The sequence below is a fragment of the Bufo gargarizans genome, chromosome 7, assembly GCF_014858855.1.
Source record: "Bufo gargarizans isolate SCDJY-AF-19 chromosome 7, ASM1485885v1, whole genome shotgun sequence".
NCBI classification, from domain to species: Eukaryota; Metazoa; Chordata; class Amphibia; order Anura; family Bufonidae; genus Bufo; species Bufo gargarizans.
In genome coordinates this window covers 60,079,026-60,096,905 of record NC_058086.1, presented here as the reverse complement: position 1 = coordinate 60,096,905, position 17,880 = coordinate 60,079,026, and the positions used below count along the sequence as shown (strand labels likewise).

The window sequence follows — 17,880 nt, the reverse complement described above, 5'->3', positions numbered from 1 at the left end:
ACAAACTGGAACTTTACTTGAATAATTGCCTTGAGGTAGTTATGATCCAGTAGTAGTGCTTTAGTAAACAATAAGATGGCTGAGCTGCAAATCCCAACAACAGGCTCGGCAGGGCTGGTTAATACAGGCTTAGGTTTGGCTGGTGTGGGAAAGGTACTTTCTTTTGCTGTGGCTTCCCTCCAATAACCCAGACTTCTGGTACCTGGATCTTGATCAGAGCTTTGCAACCAACAAGGCGGTTTCCCTAGCGGCAGGCATCAGTTTTCTGCTCCATTCTTTGGACAGGTTGCCTTAACACACAAAAGTCCACTTCGTCTCTGGCTGGACAGTGGAACTACGGAAAGGATCCAGTAACCTTGGCCTTGATTCTCTCTATATATTGCCCTACTGGAGAGTGCCCAGGGGGCACACATCAGCAGCTACATGCTTAACTTCTCTCCTCTCCTCCACTAAGCTCTCACCTGATCTACTGTGACTGGCCTGTTCTATATATATATATGATGCTATGGCACCACCTAATGGTGACTTGGTGTAATGCAGTGACCAGACTGTTGTAAGGAATTTGCAGCTATTGCCGACAAAATCAAAGGTTTAGGCACCCACTTCTGACACGGAGTGGGGCACTGCAATTGTTGGGTCTAATCTGCATACTTTTGGCTGTGTTTCCTTCCCTCTGGTTTCTTTTAATGCACATGTTCTTTATTTGAAAAGATGAAAAATTATGACTGCAATTAACCTACATTTCTAACTTACAGTATACAACATTTGAATATCTTATATGTTATTTTGATTTAGGCAAAATAAATTGAAGATCTCTTCAGACTCTCCCTTGTTGAAAGGGTTTTCACTTTTCCGGATAGGTCATCAATACCTAATCGGGTGGGATTCCAAACTTGGCACCCGCGCTGATCAGCAGTTTGAAGAGGCCGTTATGCTCTGGTGAGCGCCATGGCCTCCACGCTGCTTGCTAAGCACAGCAACCGTCCATTGGAAAGTGGCCGTGCTTGGTATTGCAGCTCAGTCCCGTTCACTTGAATGGGACAGAGCTGCACCTAGGCCACTGGTAGGTCATTGGCCTAGGAAGAGGGTACAGCACTTACAGAGCACCATGGCCTCTTCAAACAGCTGATCTTCGGGGGAGCTGAGAGTTGAACGCCCATTGATCAGATACTGAGGATAGGTCCTCAGTATTAAACACCCAGAGAACCCCTTTAAGGCTCATTTCCTTATATATCTAACAATTACCTCATCTTATTTTTCTCACTTGTAGTCTGTGTTTTTTAATCATTTTGCCCTTGCTGCAGTAGAAGTCAGCCCTCCAAGCACTGACTTCCAGATGAGCTTGTATTGGGCTTGTGTTTATAAATAGGAGCCAATCTGAACAGGCAGAGCTGAGATGTTCATATACTGTATGTCCTGATGGTTTATTGGTACTCTTCAAGTGTTTTAGATACATATTACCTAAAGTGTAACTGTCCTTTCAGTATATTTTTGATAGACAGATAGTGTTTCGTATTGCAGTACATTCCTTTTTTTTATAGTGTATGCCTCATATATCATGGACCAAATGTGCACTGTGTTTTATAATTTCAGTTAATTTTTTATATAGTATAGAACATGTCAGGAGTGGTGACAGGTCCTCTTAAAACTTTTTATATACTTTATTAGAAAACAGGGTGTAAAGAATCTTCTTAGCAAAGCTCTAACTGGACATTGCTCAGGAGAGCCTGTCTTCAGTCTTCCGCTTTCTACTGTGTGCTGAAGACGCCTGTGTATAACAAGTCAGATAGGCAGGGAGATGGGCAGCGATAGTTAGGGCACATGTACATAGTCAGGGACTGGGGTAGTAACAAGAGTCAGGCCGCCAGCCTCTGTATGTTACACACAGGAGTCTTTGTGCACAGTTAAACTAAAGGCAGGCTCTCCTTCATAATGCTCAGTTACAGCTTTGCTTTTTACATCCTGTTTTCTAGAACAATTAAACATCTTCCCCTAATAAAGTATATTACAGAAATATTTAACATCCCCGTCCCTGCACTATATTGAAAATGAACTGAAATGACAGTTATACTTCAAGGTAACCATCACCATGCTCTCGTAACATAGTGCATGTTTGGTCCTTGATCCATGAGGCATGCACAAAAAAAAGTTATGCATTCCAATATGAAGATCGATCTATCAGAAAAATGGCTGCACTGGATACAAAATAGTAAAAATAATAACAGAGGTGCAAGCCTAATGGGACAAGACTATTGCCCAAATAAACACCCATGTGGACGTGACGTTTCAGCTCTAGTGTTTGCACCGAAACATCACATCCACATGGGTGAATAGACTTTCTTCTATTTTCATCTAATGAGAGTGCTGCCGTTTAGCTTTTTTTTAATCTATATATCTATCTATCTCCTGTTTATCTCCTATCTATCTATCTATCTATCTATCTATCTATGTATGTATCTATCTCCTAACTATCTATCTATCTATGTATGTATCTATCTCCTAACTATCTATCTATGTATGTATCTATCTATCTATCTATCTCCTAACTATCTATCTATCTATGTATGTATCTATCTATCTCCTAACTATATATCTATCTATCTATCTCTCTCTCTCATATCTGTCTATCTATCTATGTATCTGTCTATCTATCTATCTATCTATCTCATAGCTGTCTATCATCTATATATCTATCTCATAGCTGTCTATCATCTATATATCTATCTCATATCTGTCTATCATCTATATATCTATCTATCTATCTTGTAAGAAGACAAGTATAAGGTAAAACACCTCAGCCATAAACACCTCCTAAATTCAATATGTCCAAGTACATTGTACGTCATACTGTAGTACCGAGAAATGTTTGCTTTCCATCCTAGTCCTCTAAAAATAACATAATCAAAATAATGGCAGAAAATTGCCTCTGAAGTTACTTTGTTGCATATTCTGTACTGGAGAATTATATAAAAAGTATACAAAAACAGGAAACCTGATACTTGGCGAGTACATTTCTTGTAATAAAATGCATAGTGAGACCATTTGTACAGCCTTATGAGGGGCTGAGATGGAGGATAAGGTTATTACTGGATAATCAGTGTACTTTATGTAACATTACAGGTTTTGCTTGTTCTAGAACATGTTTTAATTTATTATTCATTGACTGACGATATATTGAAAACATCAAAATCATCATTTTATTTTTCTGAAAGAGCATATTATTTTTGCAGTTGTAGCAATCAAATGGAAATTGTTCACTTGTGTGATGTGTCTTCTTATTCTATTCAAACATCCCAAGCAATCAATAAGGCCTCCCACTTGGGTTATCACCAAGCTTTACTAAAATCTAGCAGATAGCATTGCCTCAGGGCTGTATTACACCAACAAATTATCTGACAGATTGGTCAGATGGCCAATTACACACACAGATCTTTTGTTATACGCGCCAACTATTGGTCTGATTGGACAGATATTGGCCATATAATCTATTGGTGTAATACAGTCTTTAGTTGCACACTAGTGTGAAAATTCATCACATCCGGCATAGCAGGAGAGGGCCGAAGCTCCGCCAGGTCGCACTGGCTATAATGTGACCCGGTAGGGATCTGGCGTGTTTCTGGCATGAGCACCGGGATTTGGCCAAACAAAAACTGCTGAGGTTTTTGTCCGTCCGAATCCCGAAACTAATATCTAAAACAGGCTGGATCCCCGCCAGGTCCCATTACAGTAAATGGGCTCTGGTGAGGAAAGGTTGTCAGATACAATGAACTCTGGCATTGCCGGAACAGCCTGCCAGAAGATTTTAATGCTAGTATGCAACTAGCCTTATAGTGTGCAATTTAAGGTGACGTACCCTAACAGCAATACTATATGGTTGTACAAATAATAATCCCATAGACTGCACAAATAGTATAATTATGTGCCAATAACACTGTCATATGCTGATATATTTTCTCACCCAGACTCCTATCAAGAGCCTAGCAATTTTTACCTCACTCATTTGTTCAAACCATCATAGGGCAAGAACCTATAGGACCAGGAGCCTCATCACCAATCAACACATGCAGGGCCATGAGCTATATCTATTATCCAAATGTCTAGGGCCAGATGCTTATTGACTTATCTAAGCGAACTAATTATCCATTTACATGGGACAAGACAGCTGACAATTATCAGGAACTGCCCATTTGTTCCCAATAATTGCCTGCTCATTTAGAGATGTTGAGAGCTGCATGTACTTCCAGCAATCACCTCTGCTGTACGGGAATGAGGGATTGCTGCTGCAATTGTTCACCCCCATGGAGATTCATTTTTTTCTGGGGAGCAGACCTCTTTTTAGACAGGATGATCTGCTGCCAAGAAAAGATGATTTTGGAGTCCACATGATAAGTCTCTGTTCATTCATTAGGTGATCTGTGGTACCTTTACACAGGGCAGTTATCGGTAATGAGCATTCTTAGGAATGCCCTATCCTGATATTTGCCCTGATCGTTGGACCATGTAAAGGGACCTTAAGACATTTGATTATTTGTCCTTTACGCATGCAAAAACACACGATCAACTCTTAGAGAAGACTACACTCATATCAAGACCTAATTTTTATGTTAAGTGTAATGGTCGTCTTCTGTAAAAAAAAAACACCCCCTAGCCTAGAAGACCACATTTCTGTACAGTGACAGACATCTCAAAAAGGTCTCATGGTGTTTATTCTCAACATGCCTTTTTTATGGTCTTACACTTTAGCTTAAAGGGGTTATCTGAGCCTGTAAATGCCTCCCCATATGCCCGGGCCCCTCACACTGATTCTACTTACCTGGTTCCCTGCTCCCTGCGTCGCTCCTGGTCTCCGCAGGGCCGCGGCTGCTTCTCCCTGTGCGTGGATAAAAATATACGGTAATGGCAGGTGGTGATGGGGACGAGCCTCACCCGCAATGCTAGGGAGGCTCGTCCCTGTCACTGCCTCCCATTGGCTGCCCCCAACACCGGATGTTTTCATCCGCGCACGGGGAGAAGCAGCGGCGGCCGTGCGGGGACCAGGAGTGGAGCGGGGAGCCAGGTAAGCAGAATCAGTGTGAGGGGCCTGGGCATATAGGGGAACATTTCCAGGTGTGGATAACCCCTTTAATGCTTTGTGGTAAGGGGCCACGTTCACACTCCTATTTTGACATGGAAAGGTCCATTCTTAATCACAGCGGTACCTGTGAAGGAAACTATGCTTTCCTTTTCCCCACAGCTTGGTTCTGGCTCTGTGGGTCCCGGACTGTCTTCACTGCAGTTCGAGTCCAAATATTTATTTAGCTGACATCTACTGTATGCCTTCCAATTTCCCTTCCCCCACTTATCTTTATTGAAATCCAAGATGCCTCACCTTTCTTTCCCCTGACATCTACCAGCAGGAGAGGATTAGGATACTACCATACACTTTAGATGGTCAGCTGGTCCCACCAAAATCGGCAGCTTTGACTGATATTTTTTTAGTTTGTATGAACACCTTTTGACTGGATTTGAATGTGCAGTTTTCAAGCCAAAAACAGGAGTGGGCACAAAAGTCCTTCCGTTAGACTGGATTTACACTCAGAATTTTCCAGTATTATTTATTGAGGTTTTACTTTGACTTTTTATGACAGATTTTAGTTTAAAAATATCACTAGCTTTTCAATCAATAAAATAGATGAATATAAGAAACATTGTAATATATCTTGTCAGGGAAAAATGCATCTTTCTCCAGTCATCATCCCCCCAAACTAAAGGTCCACGTACACATTAGAGAATTGTCGGCCAAACCTGATGTTTTTGCATGCAATCTGATCACTGATTGAGCTAACAGTCTCTCTCAAGAGGGAGAATATGAATATTTGTTTCGGGAGATGAGAGCCTGATCAGTGGACAAAGAGGCTATTTTCTTGGATAGTGGTTTATACTAGAGTAATAGTGGCTCTCCCAAATTATTCCCTTGGAATGGTGCTCTTGTCGGAGGTGGTTCACCTGCCCACTGGTAAGTATGTAAGTGATAAAAGTAAGAAAAGTCGACAGGCACTCTATATCTGGTTTTAGAGAATATTTATTGGTTGATATTGTACAAGGTTTTTTATTAAAAATATTGCTATTTAATTTTTTAATTTTTTTTTGAAATATTAAAATGTTGAGATCCCTTATTTGTTATGGTGGGGGAAGGGTGGTGTGGTCTGGGTACCAAGGTGTAACCTGAAAAATATCCCGATGAGGGAAGGGGTTGATGTGGACACCTAGGTGGAGGCGGACTAAATGGTGGAACAAAAAATTACTATTTTCTTGGATAAGATATATTACGTTTCTTGAATTGGCTATTGATTTATGCAACAATTCTTGAAAAAGTTTTGACCATTTAAAGTCTATAGTAAAAAATTAATAAAAAACACCACATAGAAAGTGTATTTCTCTGGGTATGACAGAAATATGCATGTTTTTAATGTTACAAAATAAAAAGGCCACAAAAAATGCTTTTCAAAATCTAATTAAAAACCTGGAAACACTTAACATTTTTAGAAGCATTTAACCTATTATACAAAAATCATTTTAGCTTAAAACACTGCACAAAAGATGCATGTGTGAATTCAGCCTGCCTGGTTCCAGCCCTGGTTTAGACCCATTCGTTGATGCTAGTGGCATTTATACTGCAATGCGCCGCTACTAAAGTTTGTACTCTAGCTTAACATATAAGCTTTCGCAATTAAAATCAGAGGGAATGTTTTTCTTGTTCAAATAATTGACTCTTAACTGTTTGGCATATGGCTGAAAATATTATTTTCCATTGCTTTCACCTTGTTTTAATTTGCTTTCCATCCCCAGAACCCGGTAGCTCTCCCGTAATGAATAGATCATAATGAATGTGTTATTTACATTATATAGAGCCACAAACAAGGTAAACGGGTGGTTGTTTTCTTACCTTGCTGCTGAGCTTTAATTATTTGGTAGCTTCTCCTAAGCATTCAGAAGACAATAAATGGTGATTTTATATGAGGATCAAAAGTATGCATTGAGAGCAGTATTATAAATGCTAATCAAGCCATCGCTAGATGTGCAAACATAATTAAGAAATCAAGAAAAAGCAATCATATTAAATTAATAGCAAAATAATCATTCTGCTAGGAAAAAAAAATGTGCCGTCTGGGGGGGAGGGGAGTGCAACTTATCATTACTAATCACAAGGTCCATTAATCACTGGAGAAGGGGTCAAATGGGCTTTATATTCAATAACCCAATTATTTTGGTTCAGAATTAGACGTTTCTGTAAAATGTAACATAATTACGGACAGATTTTATTAAAGCTCTTCAAATTCAGTTTTTCATAATTAAACAAATATGTCCTTAATTCATGTTTTTTTTTTAGCGCTTCGTTGCTTCTTGCTTTCATTGTCAGTAATGGGGGATTTGAGTGATGTTTAAAATAGGTAAAATTCCATGTTAAAGTTTGCTTTAGCTATTTTGAACTCACCTTGCGTTGCCTGTATTAAAGGGGTTGTCCCATAAGATTACCCCCTGTCCATATACCCTACTAGGACATATGGATCTTATAGAGGACCTTTCATGGGATTATGGGTTACAAACTGGTATGCTTACCAGATAGGGGGGCGGCCCCTACAGATGCAAGCACATTTTTTTCCTAAAATAAATACCCCTCCGTTCCACCGCTGTGTCCCCCGCTGTTTTTAGGCGCCCTGATATGTAATTTAGGGTATCGTACAGGGAGGAGGAGATGACCAGGTGTCTCAATGGGCGTCTCCTTCTCCCCACTTGAGAAAACCTAATGTCTCCTCCTTATAGAGGGTGGTGTCCTGATAGGGACCCTACTCTGTAAGTAAGAACAGAGAGCCACTGATAAGCAGCAGGTCCTGCTTTGGCGTATGTGAACTTATGTGAGCTGTCCATGTGTTGTACTGGACAGCCATTCAAATGAGCAGCCAGCCACATCACCACCCCAGGAGAAACAGCTCTTTGCCAGGGTTCTCAGGAGCCAAACCCATGTCTATGGGCTGATTTCTATGGAGGCTCTAGGATGAAAGAGGGGCTGTGATAAGACAAGCTCCATTAAGAACTGCATCGGGCACCAAAATATTGAGCCATTTTTTTTACGTCAGACCTTTGTTTTTTTGTTTTTTCAGTTTTTTCTCTTGATCAGTAGAGTAAAAATAAGTCATTTCATCCATGTCCTGACGACCCCCATGGCTAAACCTAAAGGATAATTGTCTATTCCGAGACTAGAATATTGATGTCTTATCCTCAGGATAGGTCATCAGTATCTGATCGGTTGGGGTCTGACTCTCAGCACCTCTGCTGACCAGCTGTTTGAAGAGGCTATGACGCTCCAGTAAGCAGCATGACCTCTTTCTAGTCCAGTAACGTCATGTTGATTGGTCACACATTGCCTTCAGGTGAAAGGGACTGAATGCAATACCAAACACAATTACTATACAATGTATGGCACTATGCTTGGTATGGTATGATGAGGCTACAGCACTCACCAGAGAACCATGGTCTCTTCAAACAGCTGATTGGTGGTGTTACGGGGGGGTGGACTCCCACCAGTCAGATACTGATAACCTGGAAAATCCCTTTAGCTTTGCTGTGTAGCCTTTCTATTGTCCACCTAGTTTAGTCTACTGTTCTGTATTAAATTGGTCAAAACTTTCTCTTCTTACTCTGCTATTGTGTAACAAAGAAACAGAAGAAAGGCTTTAATCTATGGAGGATAGGAGGTTCTTGGAATAGCTCATGAGTTTCCAAATCTCATCATTTCTTTCTCTCCTATGACATCTTCATCTCATCCTTATGCAATGTTTCATTCTCTCCATCACATCTGACTTTAGATATTATTTCTGATCAACCTCTAATATATGCTTGCCCACATCCCTCAGTTCCTATTTCTTTCTCACCCACGTTTAGCTTTCCTATTTATTGTCTAATTCACGTAACATAAATAAGACAACTGGATTGATTTTCTGGCTAAACACAGCCAAATTGCCATTGTGATAAGGTTTCATGTGCTTTGTGTCAGTTGAGGTCCTTACGGTGTCTTAGCCCAAAAGAAAGCACCTGAAAATGCATATACACAAGTATACTGTCTCCTTGTACACATTGTATACTCTCAATGCACACTCACTCCTCTATATAGTGTATTAAATGGGTTGTAAACTGATAAATTCTCTACCTGCATACAGTATAGTGGATGTCTGCGTGAGGTGTATACAGATTTTCTGAAGAATGGCGATTGGAAAATAATACCGCTTATTACAATAGTAACAAAGTGGATTCAATTATTATGAAAACTCACTGGTGCCCTGCAGGAATTGACCTGTGGTGTGGATTTTAAATCTGCCATATGAATTTTTGCTGCTGATATCCACTGATTTCACCCTTTGAAAAGCATGGGGGGGGGGGGGACATCCATGGCAAATCCGTAGGAAAACCTGCAACAAATTCAGGTTTTCTGCCACAAATTACGTACCATGTGGATGTACCCTAAGGGTTCTTTGTTTATGCATAGCTGTGGTTCACCTGATTGAAACTCTTTTTTTTCTTCGATTGATCCAAGGCTCAGTTCCCGCGTTATGATACTTTTTCGTAAAGGGTTTATCCTGGATAGGTCATCGATATCAGATTGGCAGGGGCACCAGACCCGGGATCCCCACCGCTCTTGGCCTCTTCCTAGTTCATGTCACGTCACTGTACATTGGCCACATGGCCTAGTTGCAGCTCAGTCACATTCAAGTGAATAGGGGATGAGCTTCAATGCCAAGCACAACCACTATACAATGTATGGCGCTGTGCTTGGAAAGCTGCTGGGAGCCTGCAGTGCTCATCAGATAGCAGCCCACTGAAACAGCTGATGGGTGGAGGTGCTGGAAGACAGGCCGCCGCCAATGTAATAACGATGAACTATCCTGAGATTATGTCATCATTATTTTTACCCAGATAACCCTGTTAATATGTAAATGAGGAATTTGGTGCATTCAGAGTGTAACCATTGCTCTTGTTGGACCCAGTCTCCACTCATTTCTGTAGCCAATGCCTCCCTGTCTGTTTAGAATGACCGGGCCATGCAGTGGCAAAGCACAAGGCAGCGAGGAAAGGGCTGGCTACGGAAAGGATTGGATCTTGGGTGCAAGAAGAGCAACAATAACACCCTAATTGCACCAAAGGCCTAATTTGCATATTGACAAAAAGTATCATAACCCAGGAACAGAGCCTCAGATCAACTAAAGAAAAACAGCGTTTTAATCAAGCGAATTACAGCTATGTGTCTATGGAAATAGTTGGATAGGTAGGTCCCTGGGGACAGATTCCCTTTAAAGATGATCTGTCACCTCCCCTGATATGTCTGTGTTAGGAACTACTTGAGCCCCTATGTAATAACAATTCTGGAGCATCTATTCTTATAATTCTGTAAAGTGCTGGAACTTCCTGCTGAGAGAGAGACAGAGAGAGCTGCATTATTCACAGTCTGACATTGTACGACATCATATGTCACTGTCTATCTCATGCATTGCATCATCCTTTAAAACCGTGATGTAAGATATTTATTTTATTTAAGTATTTATTTTTTGGGCAATAGAAACTAAATCTAATCCACATGACAGCCTGCTGAAATCCTCCGCGGCAGGGCTTTGCTTATAATACCCTTGCCAAAATTAACAACAGCTTACGTGCACACAAATGCGCGTACTACACAGAATTATTGGACATGTATGAAATCAATGGGAAATTCCAATATAGTACTGCTCCCAAGGGTTGGAGATTATCCGATGGTTGCAGTTTTATTACCACTAAGCTCTTACAGATGGGGGAGGGGAGAGTATTCATTAAAAGAGAAGTTAAAGCAGATAGAAAATACCCAGCGGTGTCATACATCTCTCCTGCACTGTCCTGGGTTCGTATTATTTCTGCTGTAGTGCTACAGAAGGCTCCTAATGGTCTTGATGAAATGTTCAGCGCGTTTCAGTAAAGCCAGACCCATTGCAGAGAAAGTAGGTTACCAGTTTCAAAAATATATGATCTCTGCCTTTCATCGAAATGTACTGTAAACAGGAATGTCGCATCCATGTAGCTGTGAGATACACAGAGAAAATACTAAAATACTTACCGCACTGGTTAGTTCAGATATACACCATGATGTTTATGGAGATAAGTCCTCGTAGGGTCCTATAGGTATCATACATACAGTACACGGGAGACACACATTATTATATTGTATGTCAATGTACATTATCATGTATGAACACATTCAGTTGGAAGCTGATATACTCAGCCAGGCTTAGTCACTCAGCATCTGAACATTTTTCTATCATTTAAAGGGATATTATGGTTTCGACCTATAAATATTATTGGTATAATGAAAAGTGATACAATTATCCAATATGCTTTTTGTATCAATTCCTCATGGTTTTCAAATTCTACTGACCTTCATTTAATCCCTTAAAGGGGTTATCCAAGACTATAAAATGAGGGTGACGCTAGGGAGGCTCATCCCCTGCCCCACCTGCCATTGGCTGCCCCCTCCCCTGATGTTTTGATCCGCACACAGGTGAGAAGCAGCTGTGGCGTTGCGGGAACCAGGAGCGGCGCAGGGAGCCAGGTAAGTATATTCAGTGTGAGGGGCCCAGCATATGGGGGGGGGGGTGGATTTTATAGTCTTGGATAACCCCTTTAATGACACCCGAACAGTGCAGGTACCAAGTGTGCAGCAATGTCTTTTGTCTTGGCTCCATTAGGGTATGACCACACGGCACGGTCGTGAGCTGTTCGGGACACGGCCATGCTACAGTCAAGAACCACATGGCAAATTAGGCCACATCTGCCTCTTATTTAACTATTATTTAATGAATGAAGACTGCACTGTATAGCCTGTCTTCATTGTTAATGGCCGCGCGGTATTGAAGGTGCCGCCCAGCTATTAACAATGAAGACCTGCTATACAGTGTGGTCTTCATTAAATAAGAGTCAGCTGTGGCCTAATAGGCTGCATGGTTCTCGACTGTGCCATCTAGTTGTACCTCAAACGCTCCTGCTCCTAGAGATTGGGTGTCGGAAACCTTGGGGAGAAGACGGAAGTGGTTTATAACTGCTCGTGGCTTCTCTTTTGCAGTCTACATAGCGCTCAATGAGCACTATGTAGTCGAATATAGGAAGTGGCAGTGCTGCTGCTCCTTTTGAACCCGACGATCGTCGTGATCGCCAGATATGTTTGGCATAGCAGAGTTGCTGGGTCTTGGCAGATCCAGTGACAAGTGCCATCACAGGAGGCTGTTCCGTAATAAAAAAAAAAAATTATAAAGTGTAAATACCCCCCAGACATCAATGACCTTTTGTGGGACATATTATGGGCCAAATATATCTATATGCATGTGGAAAGTAAGAAAAAAAAAATGCAAAGGTAAAAAAGTTAAGTCATCCCTTTTTATGATGGTGTCAGTTTTAAAAATTAAAAAAATAACTTAATTTGAAAAAAAAAAAATTTTTTTTTTGCACAATTTACTCTAAAACTAAAAAAGATAAATATTTCTCATAGATGGCTAAATTGCAATTTAACGTCTGACCCCTTAAAAAGGCCTACAGATAGGTGTCTCAAGTTTGGCCAATAGTTTGAATCATGGTGCTAGACTCTAAAAAGGTTTCATAGAGTAACCACCTTCGTGTGGCGCTCGAGAGACCATTTTCTTTCTTCCGCAGTTGCTATTAATGGAAACAGAAGAATGTTAGCAAATTCTTGGATTATGGTGACTGAGTGTGGAGCACGTAATGTGCGGCTGAAGGGTCTTGTAGCTCATGTAGTGGACAAATGTTCAGCAGTGAACAGCGCTACTTCTACAGTAGTATGACACTTGTGCACAGTAGATATATGGAAGCCTATAGACTGAACCCTGGGGTTATGTTTGAAGGATTGTTTCTTATTTTCTTCAGGTGACTTCTAATGAGTTTACATTGCATTACACATGAGATAATAGGATAATTTAACTCCACAGTATTTGTATTGCCAGGGAATAGGTATAGCTTCCAATTTCAGGTTCTGCTCTAAAACACCCTCTATATAGTGATAAGCAGGACCTCCGTGTAATCAGTGGTCAGCATTGCTTTCTGGTCTGTTGTGAATGACACATCAGTAATGTCTATACACCTATTAGAAAGCAACTTTTGCTTTTATGAGTCATCTCCCTGCCCCCCTACAATCTCGTCTAGCCCGGGGCTCACTCATCAGTGTGATTACTCCAGTGCTGTTAGCTACACCACTGGTCCCAGGCATTACATGCCTCATAGACCCTGCTAAAAACAACAAGAATACAAGGAGTGAAAAACAGCAACAATTTACACTTACAAAGTAAGCAATAGAGAGATGTACAGTAGTGATACAGATAAACAGGTGCAGGAACTATTTTAGGGACTGTTCACACCACGTTTTTGTCCCACGTTTAACATTTATGTTGAGAAAAAAAAAAGGATGCAAAAGCATAGTAATAGTATGCTGCTTGTTACTCTGGGTTTCTCAGCAATATACTGTATATGCGTTGTGTGGGAGGTACTCTTTTTCAGTATGCTTAGTATGTGTGCAGAATATTGCAGCCAGGCAATGTCCCTCTAGGTTTCTGGGAAAGATATTCAAATTAGTTTTCCTAAGCCTATCTGATGCCAACAGATGTAAGACATGCAAATTTTCAGATGAACATTGACTGGTTTAGGATACTCCTCATGCATACTTGGTCCCCTCCATAAGAAGAAATAGTACCCCAACCAAGGCCTCTCAGGCAGCCAAGCAAAGTTTGTCTGCCTAGCCCTGTTAAAGGGTAGTTACCAGATGCGGACTGGGAACTAAAAGTGGCCCTATGTTGCAGGTGGGTCCATATTGACAGAAGGTTGGGCAACATAATTAGGCAGGGACAACAGAAGTAGGCAAGGCCACCAATACCATAGTGTAGAACAATGTACCGCCTCAGCTGAACCAAATACAACAGTGCAGCACAAAATACTGCCACCTGCACCACAGTATTCAACTGTATCACTGTCCTGAGGATGTTGATACAGTTGAATCCAGGATGGCGGGTGCTGGCCAGGTGTGTAAGAGAGAATCAGATCATTATGAACCTGGCTGGAAGCCATAAGGGAGGGCTTGGGTGGCCTTGCTAGGCATCTGCCTACCGGGAAATTTCCCTCTAGGGTCTATGGCCAATCCACCCCTGGTAATTACCCAGAGAGAGCTGGATTCCTGGCATGAGAAAGAAAAGGAGATTAGCTTGCATGTCTCTTTCCAGAGATACAAGCAGGGGTGCACCTCCAATGAGGCCAGGTGAGGCGATTGCCTCAGGCAGCACCAGGTGGGGACAAGTGGGGGGGCAGCAAAAAGCCCTTGGGCAATGAGTGCTTTCATTGTGGAAGCGTTCATCTCTGCATATTCAACAGTATCGCTATATTAACCAGTATGTTTTGTAGTACTATATGTAAAGATTTCCAAGTATGCCTTTAAGGCCGAATGCACACGGCCGCGTTCCGCGGCCGAGAGCGGTCCGTGGTATGCCGGGCTGGATTCCTGTTCAGAGCAGGAGCGCACGGCGTCATTGGTTGCTATGACGCCGTGCGCTTCATGCCGCCGCTGCACTACAGTAAAACACTCGCATAGTGTATTACTGTAGTGCAGCGGCGGCATGAAGCGCACGGCGTCATAGCAACCAATGACGCCGTGAACGGGAATCCAGCCCGGCATACCACGGACCGCTCTCGGCCGCGGAACACGGCCGTGTGCATTTGGCCTAACTGTAAGGCTGGAGGGAAGGAGTTAGCTTGAGAACTTGGCATGGGTGGGGCATCATTTCAGTTTTCGCCTCGGGCAGCAGAAAGGCTAGATGCACCCCTGGATACAAGCACTTACTGTTGTGTGACACATGTCGCTGTGTAGTCCCAGTCTTTCTACTAAGGTAGGTTGGAAATCCAGTGGGTATTTTGATGGCTGCCATAAGTGGTTGTCACCTAGTCGCAGAAGAATATTCAAAAATGTGTTTTTTTTCAGTATTGTGGCGGATTGGGTTATTTCTATTGGTCATATATGTTGATTACATGTCATATTGTCCTCTATGTTACCTTTCTGCAGAGCATTGGACTTTCTATGCTGTTGTCCTGATTTGCCATATGATATTAATTTACAGTGGGAAAAAAACTATAACTCTTTTTTTTTTTTTGCAGAGATAATATAATGGTCATTAAGTTTTATCTTTTGCCCTCTAGTTCCTCCAAGATACAGGTCTAGCTGCAAACAAGTCCAGCCGTCCTCCGCGAGGGCGATATCCGCTACAGCGCTGATGACCAATGACCTCAACAATTACCACTCAGGGAGAGCCATATGGACAGTTATTAAATTGCATCGTGTTTTTTTTTTTTTTTTTATATCACAGGGCCAAGTGTAAAATGACTTCTTTTTGTTCATTTAAGAGATTTTTAGAGATAATAATTCTTTGTAATTATCCTGTTTTAACCCTTCCAAATGAAAATTAAAAACCATTTACTGCACAAGACATAATGCATGGTTTTGGTTGTGTGTTGTGTGTGTCACTGGACGATTTAGAGGTGAATGGGTGGGAAAAATGGAATATCAGTGACATCCTACTTCGAGATGGAGCAGACTCTGGTGTTGGACACTTAGGCTACTTTCACACTAGCGTTTTTGCTGGATCCCGCAGGGTCCAGCAAAAATGCTTCCATTACTGATAATACAACCGCCTGCATCCGTTATGAACAGATCTGGTTGTATTATCTGTAACATGGCCAAGACGGATCCGTCATTAACTCCATTGAAAGTCAATGGGGAAGGATCCGTTTTCTATTGTGGCAGATTGTGGCAGAGAAAACGGATCCCTCCCCATTGACTTGCATTGGGGGTAATGCAGGATCCGCCTTGCTCCGCATCCCATGACGGAAAGCAAAATACAACATGTTGCAGTTTGCTCACTAAACGGAATTGAATAGATTTTGAAGCATTCCCTTCAGTTCAGTTTTGTCCCAATTGACAATGAATGGGGACAAAACAGAAGCGTTTTTTCCCGGTATCGAAATCCTATGACGGAACTCAGAACCGGAAAACGTAAACGTTAGTGTGAAAGTACCCTTACATTGACATAAAGTGGCGCTTGAGTGTGGCCAGGGGTAAGACGTATCCATAGGGATTTTTGTCTTTTACTATTGCACACAGTGATGTGAAAACATAGATATTTCACATAGTGATGTGCCAGTGTAGCACTAATGCACTCAGTGGGGTTACAGCACTGGAATCACACAGTGATGTCACAATACAGGGAGGAGGTGCTAAGTGATGTCACAGCACAAGAATAAAGCAATGTCATTGAAGGGATAATGCACACAGTGATGTCATAATGGAGAGCTTATTGTGATGTTGCAGTGCAAGAATAATCCACTCAGTCAAGTTACAGCACAGTAATTATACAGTCATGCCACAGTACAGAGCTAAGTGATGTCACAGAACAAGAATAAAGTGCTCAGTGATGTAACATTAAAAGGAATAATGCACACAGTGATGTCAAAACTTACAAATAACTCACGCTCATGTTGCAGTGTGAGGATAACCCACTCCGTGAAATTAGAGCGAGTTAATTATACATATGCCATGGTACAGAGATAAACCACTAAGTGACGTCACAGTGCCAAAATGGTGCATGCATGTCACAGGGACAAGAATAGTACTGTAAGATCCTCACCTGCTTTGCACTCCAGGGGAACCAAGAGGGGTCCTCGTGGAGTTGCAGGACAGGTTATGCGTGTCTCTGATGCACCAGCGCTGACCCCTTTGTGAGCCAGTGCGGAGATGCGTTCGCGTGGACATCGGAGGGGAGGACCGTCGGAGTCCCGGGGACAGAGTGGCCAGGCGAGTGACAAGACGCCGCGGCCAGGGTTGTCTCCGGTGTCTCCTGCGACTTCCGTTTCCGCATCTGGGTCCACGCGCTCGCATATTCGCGCTGAGTCAATCATGCGTCCGTGCGTACGCACGAGGGCAGGTTCGCAAAGGGATACACGGTCGCGAGTACGCGCTTCTTAGGCACTTCGTCGACCAGTGGCGCATATTATACTGACTCACAAGAGCAAAGTGGATTAGGGAGCCAGCCATGGGTTAATCAACTTGTGATTGCCTTAGGCCTTGTCCTCAGGTGCAGGGCAATTTGTTCACCTATGGTAGTGGACACTTGGCACCCTGGGATTAGTCAGCAGGCATTTAAAAGGAGGTCTCTCAGGGTGATCAGTGCCCACTGTTATTTTCCCTCAACCAGGTATAGGTCACAACTCCTAGTGACTGAAGACTGCCAGGAACCTTGTCCTTACAGCGGACCCAAGATCTGGAGTGACTCGACTGCCAAGTGCACAGCATCATTCAGCACTGGTTGGGACTATTCCTGGAATCTCCTTGCCTGGTTTTTTGTTATTATTCCTTGTTACCAGCAAGTGTCCTGGACGTTTATGTTTCTGGTGAATAAACACCTTTTTGCTTTCATCACTGGTCTGTTTGTTGGTGCCTTGCATTACAAGTACACAGAGATTTGTACAGAGATATTGCACATGGTGATGTCACAACATAGGAGTGATTCACACCTTGATGTTGCTTAACAAAATAATACACTTAGGTCTCATGCACACGACCATTGTTTCATTCCGTGTCTGTTGTTCCGATTTTTGTGATTTTCTGCGGACCCATTGACTTTCAATGGGTCAGTTGAAAACTCGGCTAATGCACCATTTGTCATCCGCGTCCGTGATCCGTGGTTCCAGTCCGTCAAAAAAATATAACCTATCCTATTGTTTTTCACGGAAAACGGTTCGCTGACCCATTCAAGTCAATGGGTCCGTGAAAAAACA

The 17,880-nt window shown here is 42.2% G+C and overlaps 1 protein-coding gene across 1 annotated transcript in view; it reads left to right on the top strand.

The window, feature by feature from the left end:
- Window positions 1-15,527, top strand: part of LOC122944156 (protein transport protein Sec16B-like) — a 138,634-nt gene extending 123,107 nt beyond the window's left edge. The window contains exon 19 of the mRNA XM_044302386.1: window positions 15,247-15,527. Coding sequence (XP_044158321.1) covers window positions 15,247-15,321 — 75 coding nt within the window. The 3' untranslated portion in view covers window positions 15,322-15,527. The remainder of the gene's footprint in view (window positions 1-15,246) is intronic.
- Window positions 15,528-17,880: the final 2,353 nt, after the last annotated feature.